General features: G+C 44.4%; 1 protein-coding gene across 3 annotated transcripts in view; it reads right to left on the minus strand.

Moving 5' to 3' along the window:
* LOC139301628 (transcription factor 4-like) overlaps window positions 1-18,373 on the minus strand; it is a 204,587-nt gene that overhangs the window by 78,079 nt on the left and 108,135 nt on the right. For all 3 annotated transcript variants that reach the window (XM_070925066.1, XM_070925067.1, XM_070925068.1), the window contains 2 exons: window positions 13,277-13,403; window positions 11,638-11,687 (listed from right to left, as the gene is read on the minus strand). In XM_070925066.1, coding sequence (XP_070781167.1) covers window positions 11,638-11,687; window positions 13,277-13,403 — 177 coding nt within the window. The remainder of the gene's footprint in view (window positions 1-11,637; window positions 11,688-13,276; window positions 13,404-18,373) is intronic.

Raw genomic sequence — 18,373 nt, forward strand, 5'->3', positions numbered from 1 at the left:
TTACAACGCCTCGTCGTACTTCTGCCGATATTTTGGTGAACGCAACGCAAAAGTAGTGTAATCAGTAACGCATTACTTTAAAGAGACAGCAATAGTGTAAGGTCATTTATTACGTTCAAATGAAAGTAACTAGTAATATGTAATGTATTACATTTTGAAAGTAACTTGCCCAACACTGGTCACCTGTAGCATGGAGCATTAGTACTGTTGCCTGCAACTGCCAATCTGCCTACTCAATGGAAATACACTAAAATAATATTGTATTGTTCATTAAAGACAAAATCCATCGTCCATACTCAATTAATAGACAATTTAAATAAAAACAAAAACAAAACAAGGGCCGTGGACATTGCGTGAGCATGCAAATGCTCTCTCTCTCTCTCTCTCTCTCTCTCTCTATCTCACCCCTCCCTCTCATTTCATCTTCTGCCAAGGCCCGGTACAACACCGCTAATTTGAGCAGCATGCTAACACGAGCGCACGCACACACACACACACACACACACACACACACACACTTCATCTGCAGCGCCACTTCACACACGAGGAGGTGAGGTTGATGTGTGTTTTATGTTTTTCAGATGGCCGTTTATATAAAACTGCAGTCAGCTCGACCGTGAGGCCGAACAGAGTGGATGTTACTGTGGAAATGTTCCTTTTTTGCAGACTCTCAGCTGGAGTCACATGACCGGTTTTCCATCAACAAATCAGCTGATTTGGATTTCAAACAAAACAAATGTCTTTTTTCTTTTATTTGTTTGTAATTTCTATAATATTGTTTTTTTTTTTAACATTTATTTTTGGATTATTTTCTCATTATTGTTCGACTGCCAATTTTCATAATAAACATGATGACTCCTTCTTCAATACCATTTTACTTACCAATGTGTGTGTGTGTGTGTGTGTGTGTGTGTGTGTGTGAGTGTATGGGGTATATTTCATTTGTAGGAAAAAGAGGAGTACACGCACACTGTTAAAATGAAACCAAAACACCAATAATTTGTTGTTCACTAACAGTACAGTCTGCCAGTGTAATAACACACAGACTAGACAAGCGCTTAGTTTTCTTTTCTGATGCTGTATGAGGTTTGTTTACGTCTATAATTCAAAGACTATATCTAATAACATACTATGATACACTTTATATTTTCAGTTGTGACACCGAATGTTGACTGTCGACGAGTAACTCAAACAAAAAGCACACAAACGTCTATGAACCGCTGTATGTCAGCCTGCACTGTGGAGGGAGTACAAACAGCTAGCAGACAGCAGAGCCCCACAGTAGCTGGCTGGCAGGGTCTGTGGCTCCTCTGTGGTACCTGGGGCCGCCTGAAGGGGGCAGTCTGGCTCACCAAACCGCTTCCCTGTATACCCCCCATCCCCCCCCTACGACACCACCCTCCACCGCCCCACCCCCCCACCCCCACCCGCGGCCCACCGGGAACCGCCGGCTCTCCTACTGTGCCTTCTGCAAGACCTGGCTTAATTTAATTAACGCTGTCGACTTTAAACAAAACCACATCTGAGCCGAGGAGAGAGAGAGAGAGAGAGACAGAGAGAGAGAGAGAGAGAGAGAGCGAGCAGGAAATAGCCAGCGACGGGAGCAGATCGCCCCGGTCAGATCGCTGGGAGGATTTATCCGGCTCAGGGTTTGATAATACTTCAGGTGGCTTCAGAAACGAGACCTTAACAAAAGAAAAAGAAAAAAAACAAACAAAACAAAAGACACACCCCAGGATTGTTTCTTGAAGTGACTAATATCAATGGAAGTCAAGGTCTGCTTTTAAAGGCGGGTGCTGGTAGGGAGCTGAGGATGAGACTCTTCACACTCTTCTGGATCCTCTAGAGTAAAACTAAAATACTAAGCGATGAGCTGCAGGTAAAAGAGAACGTGATTTTATGGCTGTGTGACGTTTTTTGAAAATGAAGTGTCTCATCGCCGTAGCTTTGCTTAAAAAAATGAAATGCTCATAGATACTTTAACACAATGCTTTCTCTGTTTGTTTGTTTTTTTTTTATTTTTTTTTTTTAGAGAGGATAGAGTTGAATTAGGAGGATGGAATGACCTTTTTACATTTTGTGTTTGGTTAAAGAATATCTCGCGAGGCTGACATTCTGAATTTGTTCAAGATAACAAAACGATAAACTTCTGTCATGTAACAATTGCTGACGCGTTTTAGAGAAAAGAGGGGAACTTCAGAACCCCTTCGACTGAATGAGACGCTTCTACATTTCACAGATTCTGAAGGATAAACGACGTCCTGTCAGATTTTTTCCCCCCCCAAACGTTGATGTGTGCCATATTGGTCACCTTTAAATGCTGAAATTTTAACAAACCGGGTCCTGTGCAAATATTTAGCAATATTTCTTCGACTTTTCTCTTGATGGAGAAAATGTAGAATTTAAGAGAAAAGAAAAGAAAAGGCTTCATTCATCTCATTTTAAATGTTCAAGTTCAGACTTAAAGAGTAATAAATAAAAGCACATTTTAAATTTTGGAAGATACATGGCTGATAATAATGGGCACAGTGTAAATATCAGAAATTGTAAATTGTATCTGTATTTATTCTTATTGTTTTGGAGAATTGTTAGGTTCAGGTTCCAGTCTACTTTATGTCAATTGAAGAGACGACAAAACTCTGAAGCACAAAACCATCCAGATAATATTACAATTCAAAGATCCACCAGCCTTTAAAGAAAACACCTTAACTTAATCCACTTTGGCAAAAAGTGAACATTCCTGACTTGTAATCTTGCATGAGCAGGTTACGCTTTATTACGGTAAATATTAAGACATGAAATAAAAAACTTTTACTTCAATTATGTCGTCTCAACTGCGTCATGAAATAATTCCCTATGTAATCATCTTGACGCGTAAACCCTCCCCGGGTACGATTAATAAGAAAACAGCTTAATGGCTGGACCCAGTGTCACCGTGTGTGTGTGTGTGTGTGAGAGAGAGAGAGAGCATTGTGTGTGTGTGTGTGTGTGTGTGTGTGTGTGTGTGTGTGTAGAATTGGAGAAAAAAAAAAAACGAAGAAAAGGAGAAAAAAGCAATGGAGTTCAATGGACTGCAAATGAACAGTAAACACGCTCATGCTGACACATAGATCATTTTATTTCTATTTTGTTTAATAGCCTCAGTTTTGGGGGGATAGTCTTGATATATATATGTGTGTGTGTGTGTGTTTTGTTGCTTATTCAGTCAGCATTAGCAAAGCTCTGAGGGTGAGCCAGAGACACTTTCAGCCCCAACAACAAATTAACCAAAACCATAATATCTAAAGGAAAAAAAAAGAAAAAGAAAAATCAGTTACTCTCCCAACACCAGCAAAGGAAGAAAACAGCAGCGAGACGGCACTCTGCATCCTGCTAATGTTAGCAACCGATGCCTAATTTCCTTTTGATTACAAAGACATCCCACGCTCTCCTCTCAAGTGACGTTTAATTGTTTCTCAAAGTAAATCATCAACTCAGCAAACTAAATTTGACAAACAACAATAACAAACTTGCAGCGCAGGGAGACGAGAAAGGGGGGGCGGGGGGGGGGTGGGGTAGTAAAAAAAAGAAAAGAAAAAGAAAATGAATTAATTAAAAGAAAAAGACCCATCGCCTGCAGTGGATGTGAAACAGAGATGAAAGAAAACAGACAAGACTTTTTTTTTTTTTTTTTTTTTTGCCTTAAATGAAGTCTGTTCACAAGATGGAGCATATGGGAGGGCAGCAACACAGCAACAAGGAAAACCAGTTTAAACACAGCAAAATTACACCTGAAATCATTCGCAATTCATCAGCAGTGCCGGCGGAAAACTGTGTGTTCGTGTGCCTCGCGCAAGAGATCTTCAACAACAACAACAACAACAACAACAACAACAACAGAGCTCCATGAACACAGCGGGTCAAATCAAGCTCAGCATTTTTTTTCCTTGTTTCCTATATCCAATAACGCAGGGGAAAAAAAGACACATTCCAAAAGATGGAAAATCTCACTATATGTTGAGCCGCCAACTACCAGTGAACCCAAATCTGATACTGTCACACACACACACACACACACACACACACACACACACACACACACAGACACACACACAGACAATTCACAACCACGAAAAAGCAAGCAAGCTTAGCTAAAGCTTTGTTTATGCTCGCGCGAGCTAGCTTGGTTAAAACACGTAATTATTAGCCAGAAAATAATATCAGCATTGAATTAGAATAAGGAAAAAAAAAAAATGTCTGCGCCACGACACATCGGGCTAAAGCCCATTTTTACCGACATGAAAGCATCCTACAGCCACCTAAAATCGCCCAACTTGGCAACATTTTTTTTCTGGTGCCTGCGTCAACCAATCAGGGGCCACCAGGGAAAGCCGAACGTATTTACACGCATACCGCCGTCGGGCGGAGATAAGTGCGCCCTGCGGCACGCAGACAAAGACTGTAGTCGTCACACGTTTCTGTTATAACGCACGATTTATGTGAGAGTAACAACTTAAATGTACACACACACACACACACACACACACACACAACACATCAATAACATTAACGATTTTTCATTAAAATATGTGTTTCACAACGCCCTTGGTGGAGAGACTGGGGGAGCGGGCGGGGGCTGGGCAACGTCCTCCTGTACACGAGCTCAGTCGGTCCATCTGCAGCCCTCTTTTGGCATGGACGCACGGTGTAACAACAAAGCCCAGCTAGCGACCGTACTGACCCCAGGTCTGTGAACCTCTGGTTTATGGACTAATGTAGCTTCACATCCGTGATATCTGCTGCTGGTGCATTGCTGGAGAACGCGGCTCAGCTGACGTTACAGGGACATGTCGACAAGCTATGATATTACCCTAAACGGTTGTACAAATATGTTTTAAAATATGTTTCAATTCAGTCGACTGTCATCAGGCTGCCGGCTTGTTTGATTTGTGAAACACAAAGTGCCAAACGTTACGGCGCTCGAACAAAAAATGCAAATACAGAATAATAATGAAGTAAAGTAGCGATTCAACGCTGGTCCCATAGGTCTGAGGATTCTCAGCTGCCCTGCAGATGTCCAGTTTGTCCACAGCGCCACTGTGAAAATCTAATTTCAAATGACATGTCATTTTATTCACAATGCAGTAAGATTAAATGAAATGCAGTCTGATGAAAGGGAATTTAGGCAGCAGGGTTTCAGGCAGAACAGCAGGGACCACCCCAACACCCTGACCCAGAGCCCCAGATGGTCTGGGCTTAGCCCTAGACCTTGTCGACCCCCCGCGAAACGCCCCCTGTTGGAATGCACGTTTGAACAGAACGGGGGACTGTGGACGTCGTCCCCCATTTCTTACGGTTTAGTGTCGACGCAGCGTGGACAGGAGGCGTGATTACAGCTGCCAATAACTCCGTCCACGCACACGTATGTGAGAATCATATTACGACGGAATCCCGGCCATCCTTTAAGGTTCGGGTTGGGGTCTTGAATTATGTCCTCACATGTCCCACACACACACACACACACACACACTTACATTACAGGCATTCCTGTGAATCTGTGTTTGTACTCAGAGCAGGTGCAGGCTGGGCAGAGAGAGAGTGTGTGTGTGTGTGTGTGTGTGTGTGTGTGTGTGTGTGTGTGCTTTCATGTCTGCAGTTACATTCCGTATAAAGCTCACAGAGTGTTCGATCATCTCAATCTAGGACGTCCAGCTAGTTCATCATCATCATCATCATCATCATTCAAACGAGAGTATGAGAAATGTCCACTTCCACTGTTTTTGCATTAAAAGGAGACAAAGCTCAGATCACATGCATTAATGTCCCGATGACCTTTGACCCTGAGGGCCTTTGTGTCTCTCAAACTGAGCTGACTGTTATGACGTCCAACAGTTTCTGTGTAAATGTTCGCACATCCTGTATTTTTAAATAAAAGAGCAAATCTCACTTCGTTGAAACACACTCAACTGTTCAACAACTGACTGAACTATTAATAATTAATAAAGAGAGTGCAGTCAAAAATACTGAAGGGGGAAAATCTGAAATCATACCCCTCATCAAAATGCATATTATAGGTATGTACAGAAGTACATGTTGAGGACATTACACATTATAAAGTGATTTTATAGGTATTTGTACTGTAAATGTATTAATGCTCCTATATTTCTAATACATATAGACATATATAAATAAGTGAGAAACTGTGATTTAAAAAAACTGATCAGGAAGTGAAGGTGTTTTACATTGAACAGCTACTGAAACGTGATCTGTCCTAATTTTCTCAGAAACACAGAATGTTACGTATCCGGATCAATATCAAGATATCCAATCGAAGCAATTTAATGTCGTCGTCGTCGATTCAGAATTTCACATTTGAAATACTTCCTTTAAACAAGGTTTTCACAAGCTTCACTGACGTTCAACCGCCTGCAGGATTAACACACATGTAGAAATGGATTATCTAGACTAGACGAAAAAAAACTGTTTCAAAACACACAGACCTGGAGATCAATAAATCTGTTGAGAAGGAACAAAAGAAGCGCTCACGTCTACAGATTAAAAGGACCCGATTGTCTGCATTAAAGAGACAGACAGCTCCGTCGGCTGCTGGGAGCAGGAATGAAAACATGCTGCAGCCTCATCGTCGCCGCTGTTGGCAGCAGCTCTGGAGGCCGGACCATCCAACAAAACAAAACAAAACCCCCCCCCCCCCCCCCCCAACATTTCAGAGAGGAGAACAGGAATCTCTGACCAAACACCAGAATGTTGAAAAAAAACAAAAAAAACAAGCAGCTGACGGCGTTACAGGTTCAATCTCTACAGCGAGGCACCAACAATGGCTGCCATTCATTCTCTTGATCTTAAACACCATTATCAAACACTTTTTGAACAAATTCATCTTCTATTGTAGCATATATACTGGAAAACACACACCAGGTACTACTTTTATTATCATTATTCAGGTATTTCTAGTTAAGCAAATAGAGCATAGCACCTCTGATGCTGGGCATTATTTCCAGGATCGGTTAAACTGCTCAGAAATGCCCTCGGCGGTCATGTGAGTGGTACTAGACACGTTCTAGGACGCCTTTTAACAAGACAAGTTTTGTGTCATTTGAAAATGTTGTTTATGTCCGCGGGTTTTCAAAACACACACATCGTAAATATATATGATGTGTGTGTGTGTGTGTGTGTGTGTGTGAACGGATAGGAGAAAGTCTCATTGTTCCAGGTAGAGAAGGTCCAATAGTTTTCCATAAGGGATTGGATGGATTGTATTTTTGCCACAAGGCTTCCCATCGTGCTTAATGTATAATGTTGTCATGGAATCATTTTGTTTTAGCCTATACTTCTTTAAATGGTGAATCTGCACCATTAAAACTCCAATCTATTTATATATATTGTCAATCCTTCAACATAATGTCTAGCTCTTAAAGTCTGTTTCGGTGTTTTGGTTTCGAGGCAAAGTTTAGCAGTAAAAGCACTGAAACTAAACCAAAACCAGAGGCGGTTATGAAAATGAACACCTGTCAGCAATCGGATGCCTTTTCAGAATAAAAGCCGCGGCTTCCCGAAACGAGGCCTCGATGCTTGAACCTGGTTCTGCGGCTATTTAAAGGGCTGTGAAAATAAAAACAAATGGGACATATTTAAACCTGCAAAGCTCTCGGTACAGTTTCTGCTCTCTCTCAAAACCGACACTTGTGCCAACGAGCAGGCAGCGAGTGTGTCTCTGAATTCATGCGTCGCGGCAGTCAAACCGCCTCTCCATTTCACAGGCGGCCGGTCCTCTCCTCGCTCCCTCTTCTCTTGATGTGAACGGGAGGAAGCCGGCCCGGATTACGCACATCACAGAGGTGGAAACAGAGAGGGTGAGAGCGGAGAGAGAGGAGACGGAGACATGAAGGCGACGCGAGGGACAGAGATCCAAAACCTGGATCGACACGAGACTTTTACAGCCATGCTGGTTAGTCAGTCAAACGGCAGAGAAGCCATAGGGAGGCGGGATGGCGGTTTTAGTTAAATACTGACGAATCCGCGCGTCATCACATAAAGCCAATAAACCCGACTGCACAGACGTTAGCTGTAAGCTAGCAGCGAACGCGCCGACTCAGCTCAGCCTCTGACTGATCTCAGGACTCACCAGAGACTCCGGTTCTTCCTGTTACTTCGTCTCTCTCTCCTATTTTTTTCACCTCTTGTCTCTGTATGTTTATGAAGTACATTCATGAAGCCGCTCACAGTTCAAATATTCTCAACTTGCAGCCGCCGCCGCCGCGGGTCAATTTGCGCCTTGCCGTTGACTTTCTCCCATTGCGTCCGAGCACCCGTCAAAGGTCTTTTATGCAGGGTGGTGTGGGAGGTGTGCTCACCTCGAGGTAGGGTGCAGAGTACAGTGCAGGGGGCGAAGTGTAGCGTCTGGTTTACGCGACCGACGAACGCGGGGTCCGAGGAAATCTGACGAAAGAGCCATTCTGGCGCCGACTGTCCGCGGGTCGTGCGTCAATGTTTAAAACAACAATCAAGAAGGGTTTGGGTCAGGTCACACGTTTAAATGGGTATGTTTAAATGGGTATGTTTAGGGAACTCAAAGCACCGTGTTGAGGTTCGGGAAAGATAGCGGTCTTGGAATATTGGACAATTCGGCACAGGACATGATCTGTTTGAGTAGCCCAAACCCAACCACACATGGTACACACGATGCGAGCACCAGTCCACCACCCAACCGCCACCCTACGAGTTCTGCGTTAAGACAACACATTACAACCACCAATGAACCAGGCAACAACTTTCCGTCGAAAAACGGATTTGGGACGAGCATCTGGGAGGACGCATATGTAGTCGCCTGGGAGACGGCGCCGAACGAACAAGGTTGATGTTAAAACCGTTTGAACGGTTGAAAGCTGCCACTGCTGCGAGGTTCGGTGTCTTCACTCCCGCCGCAGAAAGACAATGACTCCCAGCGGCACAAAGTGGTGCTGATCGCGTTCACGGAGCCGGGGTTGTATATTAACAAACGTTTTTTTTTAATCTCATATGAAATATTCAATATAACTCCAGCCACAATATTACCAGAATATTACAAATAGAATACTTCTAATTCTTATCGACACAGTGCTTGTCTGCTGTGTGTTTCTGCACCTTTCTGCCTTTGCTGCTGTGACTTGTAAATCTATCTCAATCTTAATCTTAAATCTTCAGTACGTGAAGAAATGTACTCAGTTATATTCCGGCATTGGAATTTACACTCTAATGCTAAATTCATATTCAAATAAAGCAACGATTGTGAGACATCTTGTCTCTCTCCCTCACAGGAAACGTCTCATCCACTTCAAACAAACCCCACTTCCTCCTGCTTTTTTTCAACCCTTTCGTCCAACAGGGGGGGGGGGGGTTGGTGGGCAGTTTGATCCCCACCTCCTCCCATCTGCATGTGGAAGAGTCCTTGGGCGAGACACTGAACCCCAAATAGCCCCCCGATGGCCGGTAGCTCGCTGCCATCAGTGTGTGTGTGTGTGTGTGTGACGGGGTGAAGCAGTGGCAGAAATCTTGCAAAGAGCTTTGAATAAAAGCGCGACATAAACGTTGCCCTTTTAACACCTTTCCTCCCCCCCCCCTCCGACTCTTCCTTCCCCCCTACCTCCCCAGGCTGGTGTAGGCACAGGGAGGCGGAGGAAACAGAGGAGGAAGCGGGGACAAAGCGGGCCGAGGCCACAGAAAGGCGGACTCCTGCCGAGCCAAAGAGGCGGCTGACACGCCGTACATTCAGCCATCGTTAACTGCCGATTAACGAGGTCAGCAACAGAGAAAAAAAAAAAAAAACCCTCGACATGTACAACACTGCAAAGTCAAAGTCTGAAATGAATCTTATGAGCACTCCAACGCATTCTCTTCATGATCCATTTCATTAAAAAGGGGACATTACCACATCCTCTACCTGCTAACTTTGGTGCAAATACATGGACATTTTCACAGGATGTGCGACCGCTTAGTTAATTACCTAATTTCAGCAAAACAACACAAAACCAAAATAAGAAGTTAAACAGTGACAAACATCCTTGTTACACAACAAGCTTAAGGACATCGGTGCATTCTAAAGCCGTGGGACGTTGTGACAAATGAAACTACAAGCTGCAGATGAGTTGAGCGTCAAAACGAGTGAAAATACAACAAAAAAAACCACACGGCTCCTTCCGATTCAAACAACGGCGGAGCTTCCGGGCTCCGGGGTCAATTGGAGCAGCTGAAGGGGAACCACAAATACTGAAAGCTGGAAACAGACAGCGACGACGTTTTCTACCATCTCATGTGTTCTGGTGGATTTTGATTCGTCGAGGGTCTGTTTAGGGCCGCTGCTAATGATTATTCAGAAAAGAAAGTGAATGGATGTCCATCACGTGCTCTCGAGGCCCAAGGTGATGTCGGGGGGGGAGGGGGGTCGTAAATGACGATTCATTTATCTTGTCAGCGGGCCGATCCTTTCAGCGGCAGCTTTGTTACTTGGCGGATGGATGTCGTTTCTTCCTCCTCGAGCTGACCAAACAGAGGCCGAGTTTAACCCTCTAGTCCTCCAACCAGCTGCCTAACCCCCCCCCCCCCCCCCCCACTATACCTAATAATGAATCAACTAATTGATCGATGATTTGGGAAATAGGCACACAGATTGAATTGTAGTCATCACGCGCTTTCTTCAAGGAACAGCTCATTTCGGAAACACTTTACTTTAAGTCCCCTTATTTATAATTTATAAGCAGTATAGAAACAACTGGTTTATAACTATAATGTAAGTGTTAATTATTATTATTATTATTAATGTATTTGTTCAAACAGGTAATGAATGACAATGTAACTAATTCGTAGTGTGTTATAAACCACTTATTAAGATTTGTTTTTAATTCACTGCACCCCCTTTGTTTTAATTTCGTAATTTATTTCATTTACACTGGAGCGAAACTCTTTCAGCTGATTCCGAAAAACAGGAACCGTCGACAAAAAGCCGCCAGCTGTTTGTGTCCAGCCCCCGCCCCGACAGCAGCGCCCCCTTCGTCTCGACAAACTCCCAAAACCTGGCAACGTGTGCGTTTTTTCCTTCTTCTTCTTCTTCTTCTTCTTCTTCATCTACAACTTCATGTTTTTTTTGTTTTTTATTTTAGGACTTCTGTCCTTTCTGAGCTGCTGCAAAAGAAAAAAACTCCAACCAGCAGCCGAGCGGATTGGACTGGCGAGAGTTTCAGTCCCAACCACTGATAAATTAACCAATGAATTGATCGATAAAAGGGAAACTAAGCACTTCAAACCGAGAAGAAATTCTTCCAGTTGAGCCCCCCCCCCCCCGCCCCCACCATAAAAAAAAAAAAAAAACAGGAGCCGACAACAAAAAAGCCGACAGCTGTTTTGTGTCCAGCTCGGCCCCCGACAGCAGCACCACCTTCCTCTCGACAAATTCACAAGACCTGGCAACGTGTGCGGCTTTTCTACAACTTCACGTTCACATTTTCTGCCACAAAACCAGCTCAGCGATTCCAAACATACAGGAGCATCCGCAGCCTTTTTCTTCAGCGGCACGCACACACACACACACACACACACACACACACACACACACACACACTCGAAGCAGCGAAGGTAATAATAAAAAAAAGGCATGCTATCACTTACTGAGGATGGCAATCCGGGAGGGACCTTCCGCACTTTTTTTGTGTGAACCTCTGAAAGAGAGAGAGAGAGAAAAAGCAACAAAACAATACATGAGGGTTTAACAGGCCAAGAGGCTTTTATTTCTTTTTAAAAAAAAAGAAAAAAAGAAAAAAAAGGAGGCTCTGGTTTGATTTGTTTGAATTCAATCGATCACCCCGAAGAGGAAAGAGCGAGGCCACTTTCCCCGCCACCGCCGATGCGTTTACAAAGAGAGCTTTCACTGCAAACAAGCGCGACACAATAAGATGCAGAAAATCACAAGGCAGAATACAAAAAAGGACAGGGTTGATTTTTTTTTCTTTCTGGTTTGATAAAAGGAAGGAGGGCAGCTTCTGACATGTTTATATTATTTTTCAGGGTTTCTCTCAAGGAGAGTGAGGGAGCGGTCTATCAACTGGGAAGGTGAGACTTTGATGGAAAAATGAAAGAGTGCTTCTTTTTTTTTTTCTTTTTTTTTTTTGTGGAAATTGGCCCGGAGTCGTCCTGCATGTGTGTTTGTGTCCTCTCAAGGCTAACGCTAACCAAGGCTACACCGCGGCCACAATTGTCCTGCTTTCGAAAAGGCTTCCCTGTTATTTTTTTTTTTTCTTCTTCTTTAAGCCCCCTTTCTAAAACACACACACACACACACACACACACACACACACACACACACACACACACACAGACACACAGGATGGTCACATGGACACACCCTCACAATGCTCGGCCTTCTCAAAAAAACGTTTTTTTTTGATCCGGGATCAGTCCAGGTTAAAACGTCTCACCGAGGTCGCTGAAAAGAGGGTTTCTGTTTGGATACAGAATGTTAGTTTTACTTCTGCTGTTTTTAAGATTGCTTCTGTCTGATGATGAGAAGAATGAGATCCTTCTTGTAGCTGATCTAAACAAACTAAAAAAACCTACAACATTTGAATTCTTTTTTTTCTTTTTCTTTTTTTTTTGAGAAAGTTCTTTTTTAATTAAGCGAGTGAAAGAACCTGAAGCTCGCATCACGTACTGTGTGTGTGTGTGTCAGTTTTGACCCCAAACACACTTGAAAACAATTGTTTTTATTATGTAGTTGTCAGTTTATTAGGTCCGCCTGCCAAAACTCAATGCAGTCCATTACATCAGCCCTGCAACAAATCCTGCCTTCAAAAATGATAGAATTTCAGGCTGTACGTGTGTTCTCTTGTGTTTCTAATATTTTGTCCACCCCACTTACATCAACTGATCACGCAGTTGAATCAACACCTCTCTAAAATCTCCAAAAAACCAGAACATTAAAACCTTCATGAAGAGAGGATTTATTACGGGACTGTTGCATTAGGCTGCATTCATTTTAGCTTGGTGTATAATGAGTGTATAATGCTGTACCTTGAATTTTATGTAGTTTCAAAATGTATATTTAATCATTTATAATGAGAATTTTGGGGGGAAAAAAAAAACGCCCTCACAGGCCAGAAAATGTTCACAAAGCTGGACCCCTTCCTCTCATTATTAGACACTTTGAAAAGGAGGAGGCAGACCGATGGCGGAACTGTTCATTTGCATGTCCCCGCGTCTCCGTGGGAGTTTACAGTGTATGCATCATGCCGGTGTGTCGGCCGCGTCTCACCCATGGTGTCCATAGGCAGCGTTCTCCTCCGCGGATTGGAGCCGTAGTGCTGGTAGTACTGACCGGCCGGCTTGGTGGGCGACGCCGCGCCGGGACTCCCCAAACCCAACTCGCCGCCCAGTATCGACTGGTCGAGCAACACCGACACAGACAGAGACAGAGAGAGAGAGAGAGAGATTGTTAATCATGTGACCTTGTGACTCAGGAAGGACGCGCCGCTCCTTCCCATGGAAAAACATGGAACATTTCTGAAAATATGAAAAGTGTAGCACAAAGACAAGCCAGCCGTGAATATCTGGGACATTGAAATCTAATTATCCAGAATGCTGAATTGAGAACGCGGCGACAACGTTAAGGAGTGTTGGAACGCCAGCGACGTCCCAATGCAGATGAGAGAACGAGAACGTTGATCACTGGAACGCTGGTGAAACAACTGACTGACGGGGACAACCGAGAGGCCGTTACTGGGAATGTTGACGGGAGAATTATCTGGAGGGTTAGCGTCAGATCTTTGTCGAGAGTGTGTATGATGTCATCACATCTGACATATCGACTCATGCCAGAGTATTGGGGACGGCCAGGTTATTGATTGCTGACATGTAGATTACGGCTGGAATGTTGGATGTCGGGGGATGTTCACATTTCAGCAGAGGTCAGGTATGCCGGCCGGAAACGTGGACGGGAGCCGGGACGTTGAGAACGACGCCAGGTTCACGTGTCACGTGACTACCAGCTTCTGTCTTGCAAATAGTGTTAATATCAAAGTTGATTCTCACTCCAGTACACCAGACTAAATATTACAAATCCGTCCTTCGAGGTAATTAAACCCGTACTTAATGGGTATAGTGTTAAAAAGCCAGTACACAGTATTTTTGACCCTCACAGGCCCCACTCTGCTATAGCCGTCTTCCAATAACACACACACACACACACACACACACACTTATAACACAAGTGTTACATGTGGGAATCTTTCCCATCATTTCCATCCATTACATATGATGGAACGGAGTATTAACAGAACACTGATGGTTGGAATATTGTACAATCATTGTAATGGTGTTAATATGTCCACGTATTACTGGCCTACATAGGTTAATATAGTATAGATATGGAAGTCCACGTCTGCCGACATTAAAATGAGATCATTTTATCAAATTTTTAAGCGTGCTATGGCTACATTAAAAGAAAATGTTTGAAAATCCACTGATACTTCTTTGTGTCGTCATTGTGCAGCATAGCACTGCCTTAAAAGGTATTTCAATTAAATGCAAGACAGACAGATAGACACACAGACAGACCAGACAGATGGATAGATAGATAGATAAATAGTTGGAGGACCGAAACACGTTGCAAAAGAAATGTTCTAGCTTTTCATTCTCAAACTTGCTTCAAAAAGGTCACATTAGGTATCCTCATGTATACTCCATCGCTGACGCTAAACGTTCAACATCAGAAAGACAAATGAATCAATCAACAGCTGCCCTTTGGATATGATTTTCGAAGCCATCTGACTTTCAGGGGCAAAGCCCACCTCAGACCCCCTCAAACCCGAGCGAAGCCGCGGCTGTGATGGGTATTTACCTCCATGAGAGCGACCTCATGCTGCTCAGCGTGGAGACGCTCATCTCCCGGCTCCACAGCTCAGAGTCTAACTCCTTCCTCTCGGCTGCTTTTTTCCCCCCCCTCCTCTAACTGTGACTCTGTTTACGGCTCAAACTTAGCAAACCGCTCCACACATTGTCCCGCTAATTAAGTTCAATGATTCGGCAGCAACAAGTGGCGTCTGGGCCGATTCGGAGAGAAGGGAGCTCGGGAATAAAAGAGAGAGAGAGAGAGAGAGAGAGAGCGAGGGAGAGGGAGGGATGGATGGATGGAGAAGAGGGTCTTTTTTTTTATGTTTTTAAAGTGGCGCAAAAAGTTAGCGAGGAGGGAAGAGGTGAATAAGAACCTGCCAACCCCCCCCCCCCCCCTACACTCCTCTAAATAGACTCCACCACTACTCCGTTAAAAGTGTAGATTTTTTTCCCCCCCCGAGCTTTCTCGTTAAGTAATTAGTGTGCAGCGTATTTAAAGCAGAGAGTGGAGGAGTGTGTTTGAAAGGGGGGCTGGGTGGATGTTTTTCGGCTAATCTGAATTCTGATCAGCGCGTCCGTCCTCTCTGTGGCTGAAAACAAGAGTTAGCTTGGCACTGCCGGGCCAAGGAAGGCTTTTCTCATGCTAAACAGGGCCTAAGTAGGCCAATTACAGGGCCAGCCTCGGTCTCAGAGCCATTCTCCGGCTTAAAACAAAAGGGCTCTTGTCTTAAATAAAGTCAGTCACACACACACAGAGAGGGAGAGGGAGTCAGACACAAAGGCGCACACACACACACACACACACACACACACAATCACACACCGATTCAGTCATCCTGTTCCTCTGTCCGTGTGTGTTTCAGTGTGTGTGTGTGTGTGTGTGTGTGTGTGTCGTCGGGGGTAAAAGGGGGTTCCCACTAAAACAAAAAGGGTCTCATTGATTGTGGCGCTTTTCTTTCTTTTCTGTTCTTTTCTCTGTGTGTGTTTTTTTTTTTCTTTCTTTTCTCTCTCTCCTCGCACTCGAGCATCGAGCCAGGCCGGGGCCCGGGCCGGTCGCCCCGGCAACTAGACGAGCTGGAGGAGAGACAAAATACCCGTCTGTCTCTCCGTCCGTCTCTCTCTCTCTCTCTCTCTCTACCTGTTTGTCTCGCTGTCTCTGTCAGATTTCACTTCATCACACACTGTCTGCTCAGTACAGTTTAGGTATCGTGGATGCCTGGATAAAAATGGCCGAGTTGCTAAAGGACTTTTCCAGCAAGTTGGAGTTTCTTGCCGGGCTTCAAGTTAATGCGCTTGTGGCTGAACCACAGCGGTCCGGACCAATCGGCGTCCCATGAGGACCTACTGGCAGCTACAGGCGTGGTTTAGGTGTGATGCCGGCTAGAAGGCGAGTGCCTTTGTCATGCTCAAATGTACCTACCGACATGCTAACTACACAGCTGTGTTAAAATGCTGATGCTCAGCAGGTACAATGGCTACCATGTTAGAAGCCAACATTTGCAGGCATTTTACATTCTACATTCGGTTTTCTCTTTCTGCTTCTTCTCTCTCTAATCACCAGAGTCCTTAGGATTTCTCCCCGGGGGTCCGTGGATATCTGTACCAAATGTTATGGTAATCCATCCAATAGCTGTCGAGACATATCACTAAAAAACAAAAGGGTCAACCTGCTGCTGGAAAGCCAGGGGATCGCCTCGGCCATTAGGATTCAACCTCTGGGGATCATGAACGTGCGTATAACATTAACCCCCCCCCATCCCAAAAGGAAACCAGTGTGGCCAGTCAGCCGTGCAGGGCGGCACAATATGTTGTTGAGATTTGGGAGGCGCATGTGTGTCGACCTACAGTTACCCATAACTCCCTGCTCTGTGTCGAGCCACGGAGACACTTATATGTATCTTCACATATATGTTTAATTCCAGCAGGTTCACTCCTCCTCGCTCTGTCGCTTGCCTCTGTTTTACTTTCTGCACTATCTTGTTGTCTCTCTGCCTCTGTCTCTCTCTCTCTCTCTCTCTCACACACACACACACATACACACACACACACACACACACAACCAGCGGTCTGTTCGGTACCCAGCTGCTCACGGAGACGATATTAACTAAGATAGATTACCAGAGAGAGAGGCACAGACACATATATGGAGTTAGAGAGAGAGAGAGAGAGAGAGAGAGAAGAAGCAGAAAGAGAAAACAGAATGTAGAGCAGGAGAGGGAGAGACAACACGGAAGTCTGAGGAAGAGAGAGATGAAGAGAGAGAAAACAACAAAAGACTAATATGGAAGATCGAGTAGAAAAAGGTAGAGACAGAAAAAGAGAGAGAGAGAGAGAGACACTTGTCAGACAGACATGTCTTCCGGAATGGAGACAGATATGTAGAGAAGAGAATCAAACAGTTGTCAGGATGGACGGCTGACTGTGGAGCAGCGCGTCACTCCCTCTAAAACAACAGACTGCCGGTTTGACGTTCTGTCTACGGACGAAACAAACAAGCCCCCTGCTTCCAGTCTTTATGCTAAGCTAGGCTAAGGACATCCCGACTCCAGGTTTGTACGTCGACACACGGACGTGAGAGGTGCCCGGTATCGTCTCATCTCGCTCCCAGAAAGGAAGGAAGCAAGTCGACATTTTCCAAAACGTTGAACTATTTCCTCTCTTTTTTTTTTTTTTTTTTTAATTGTTTTGTGGGTTAGGGTTAGGGTTCCTCAGTGTCTTCGTCCGTCCTCGCGTGACTGAAAAAGCAAACGCTCAGATGTCATCAATTTGCACCATCCCAACTATGAGAGACAGAGAGAGACAGACAGAGAGAGAGACAGAGAGAGAGAGAGAGAGACAGAGAGAGAGAGTCGGGAAGAAGTCATTAATTACCAGGAAGTGCTGGCGAGGCAGCGGCGCACCTGTACGCCAGCTTCGCTCCAGCTGAAACACACACACACACACACACACACACTCCTGAGGGAGTGAGGCCCGGAGGCTGCTTCCAGAAACAGTAAAAACCAGCACACACCACGAATAAAACTGGACTCATGGAGCCTGAGCGGTGTAACCACATATCAGGCATCAGATACACGCCCAGACCCACATCCCACATGCCAGTTCATCACTCACTCTATTAAATGACTAAATAATGAAAGGAACCATCAACCGAGTTCTCGGAGCCCAAGGTGAAGATGAAAGAGGTCCAATTTACAGTTGAATACAACAAGAGAGAAGCAGGATACCAGGTTGGTATGGTATAATGTGTATAATAGTTAAAGGAAAGTGTATTTTTTGGTAATTTAGTAATAATAATTACATCAAAACCAATTACACAGTGATAATCTAAATAGTGGTTTATTTGGATTAATAAAATATGGCCGGTCAGTCACATGGTTTACTGCAGTTCCACAGCTCAACAGATTAACCCAGAGTGTTGTTGTTCGTGATTGGGTTGCGTTGTATTCAGCCGCTTTATTTTTAAAAAGGCTTTTGTTAGAAAGATAGCAACTGTGGCAATGGCAGAAGCCATGCCAGTGGT

The sequence above is a fragment of the Enoplosus armatus genome, chromosome 18 (genome assembly GCF_043641665.1).
Source record: "Enoplosus armatus isolate fEnoArm2 chromosome 18, fEnoArm2.hap1, whole genome shotgun sequence".
NCBI lineage: Eukaryota > Metazoa > Chordata > Actinopteri > Centrarchiformes > Enoplosidae > Enoplosus > Enoplosus armatus.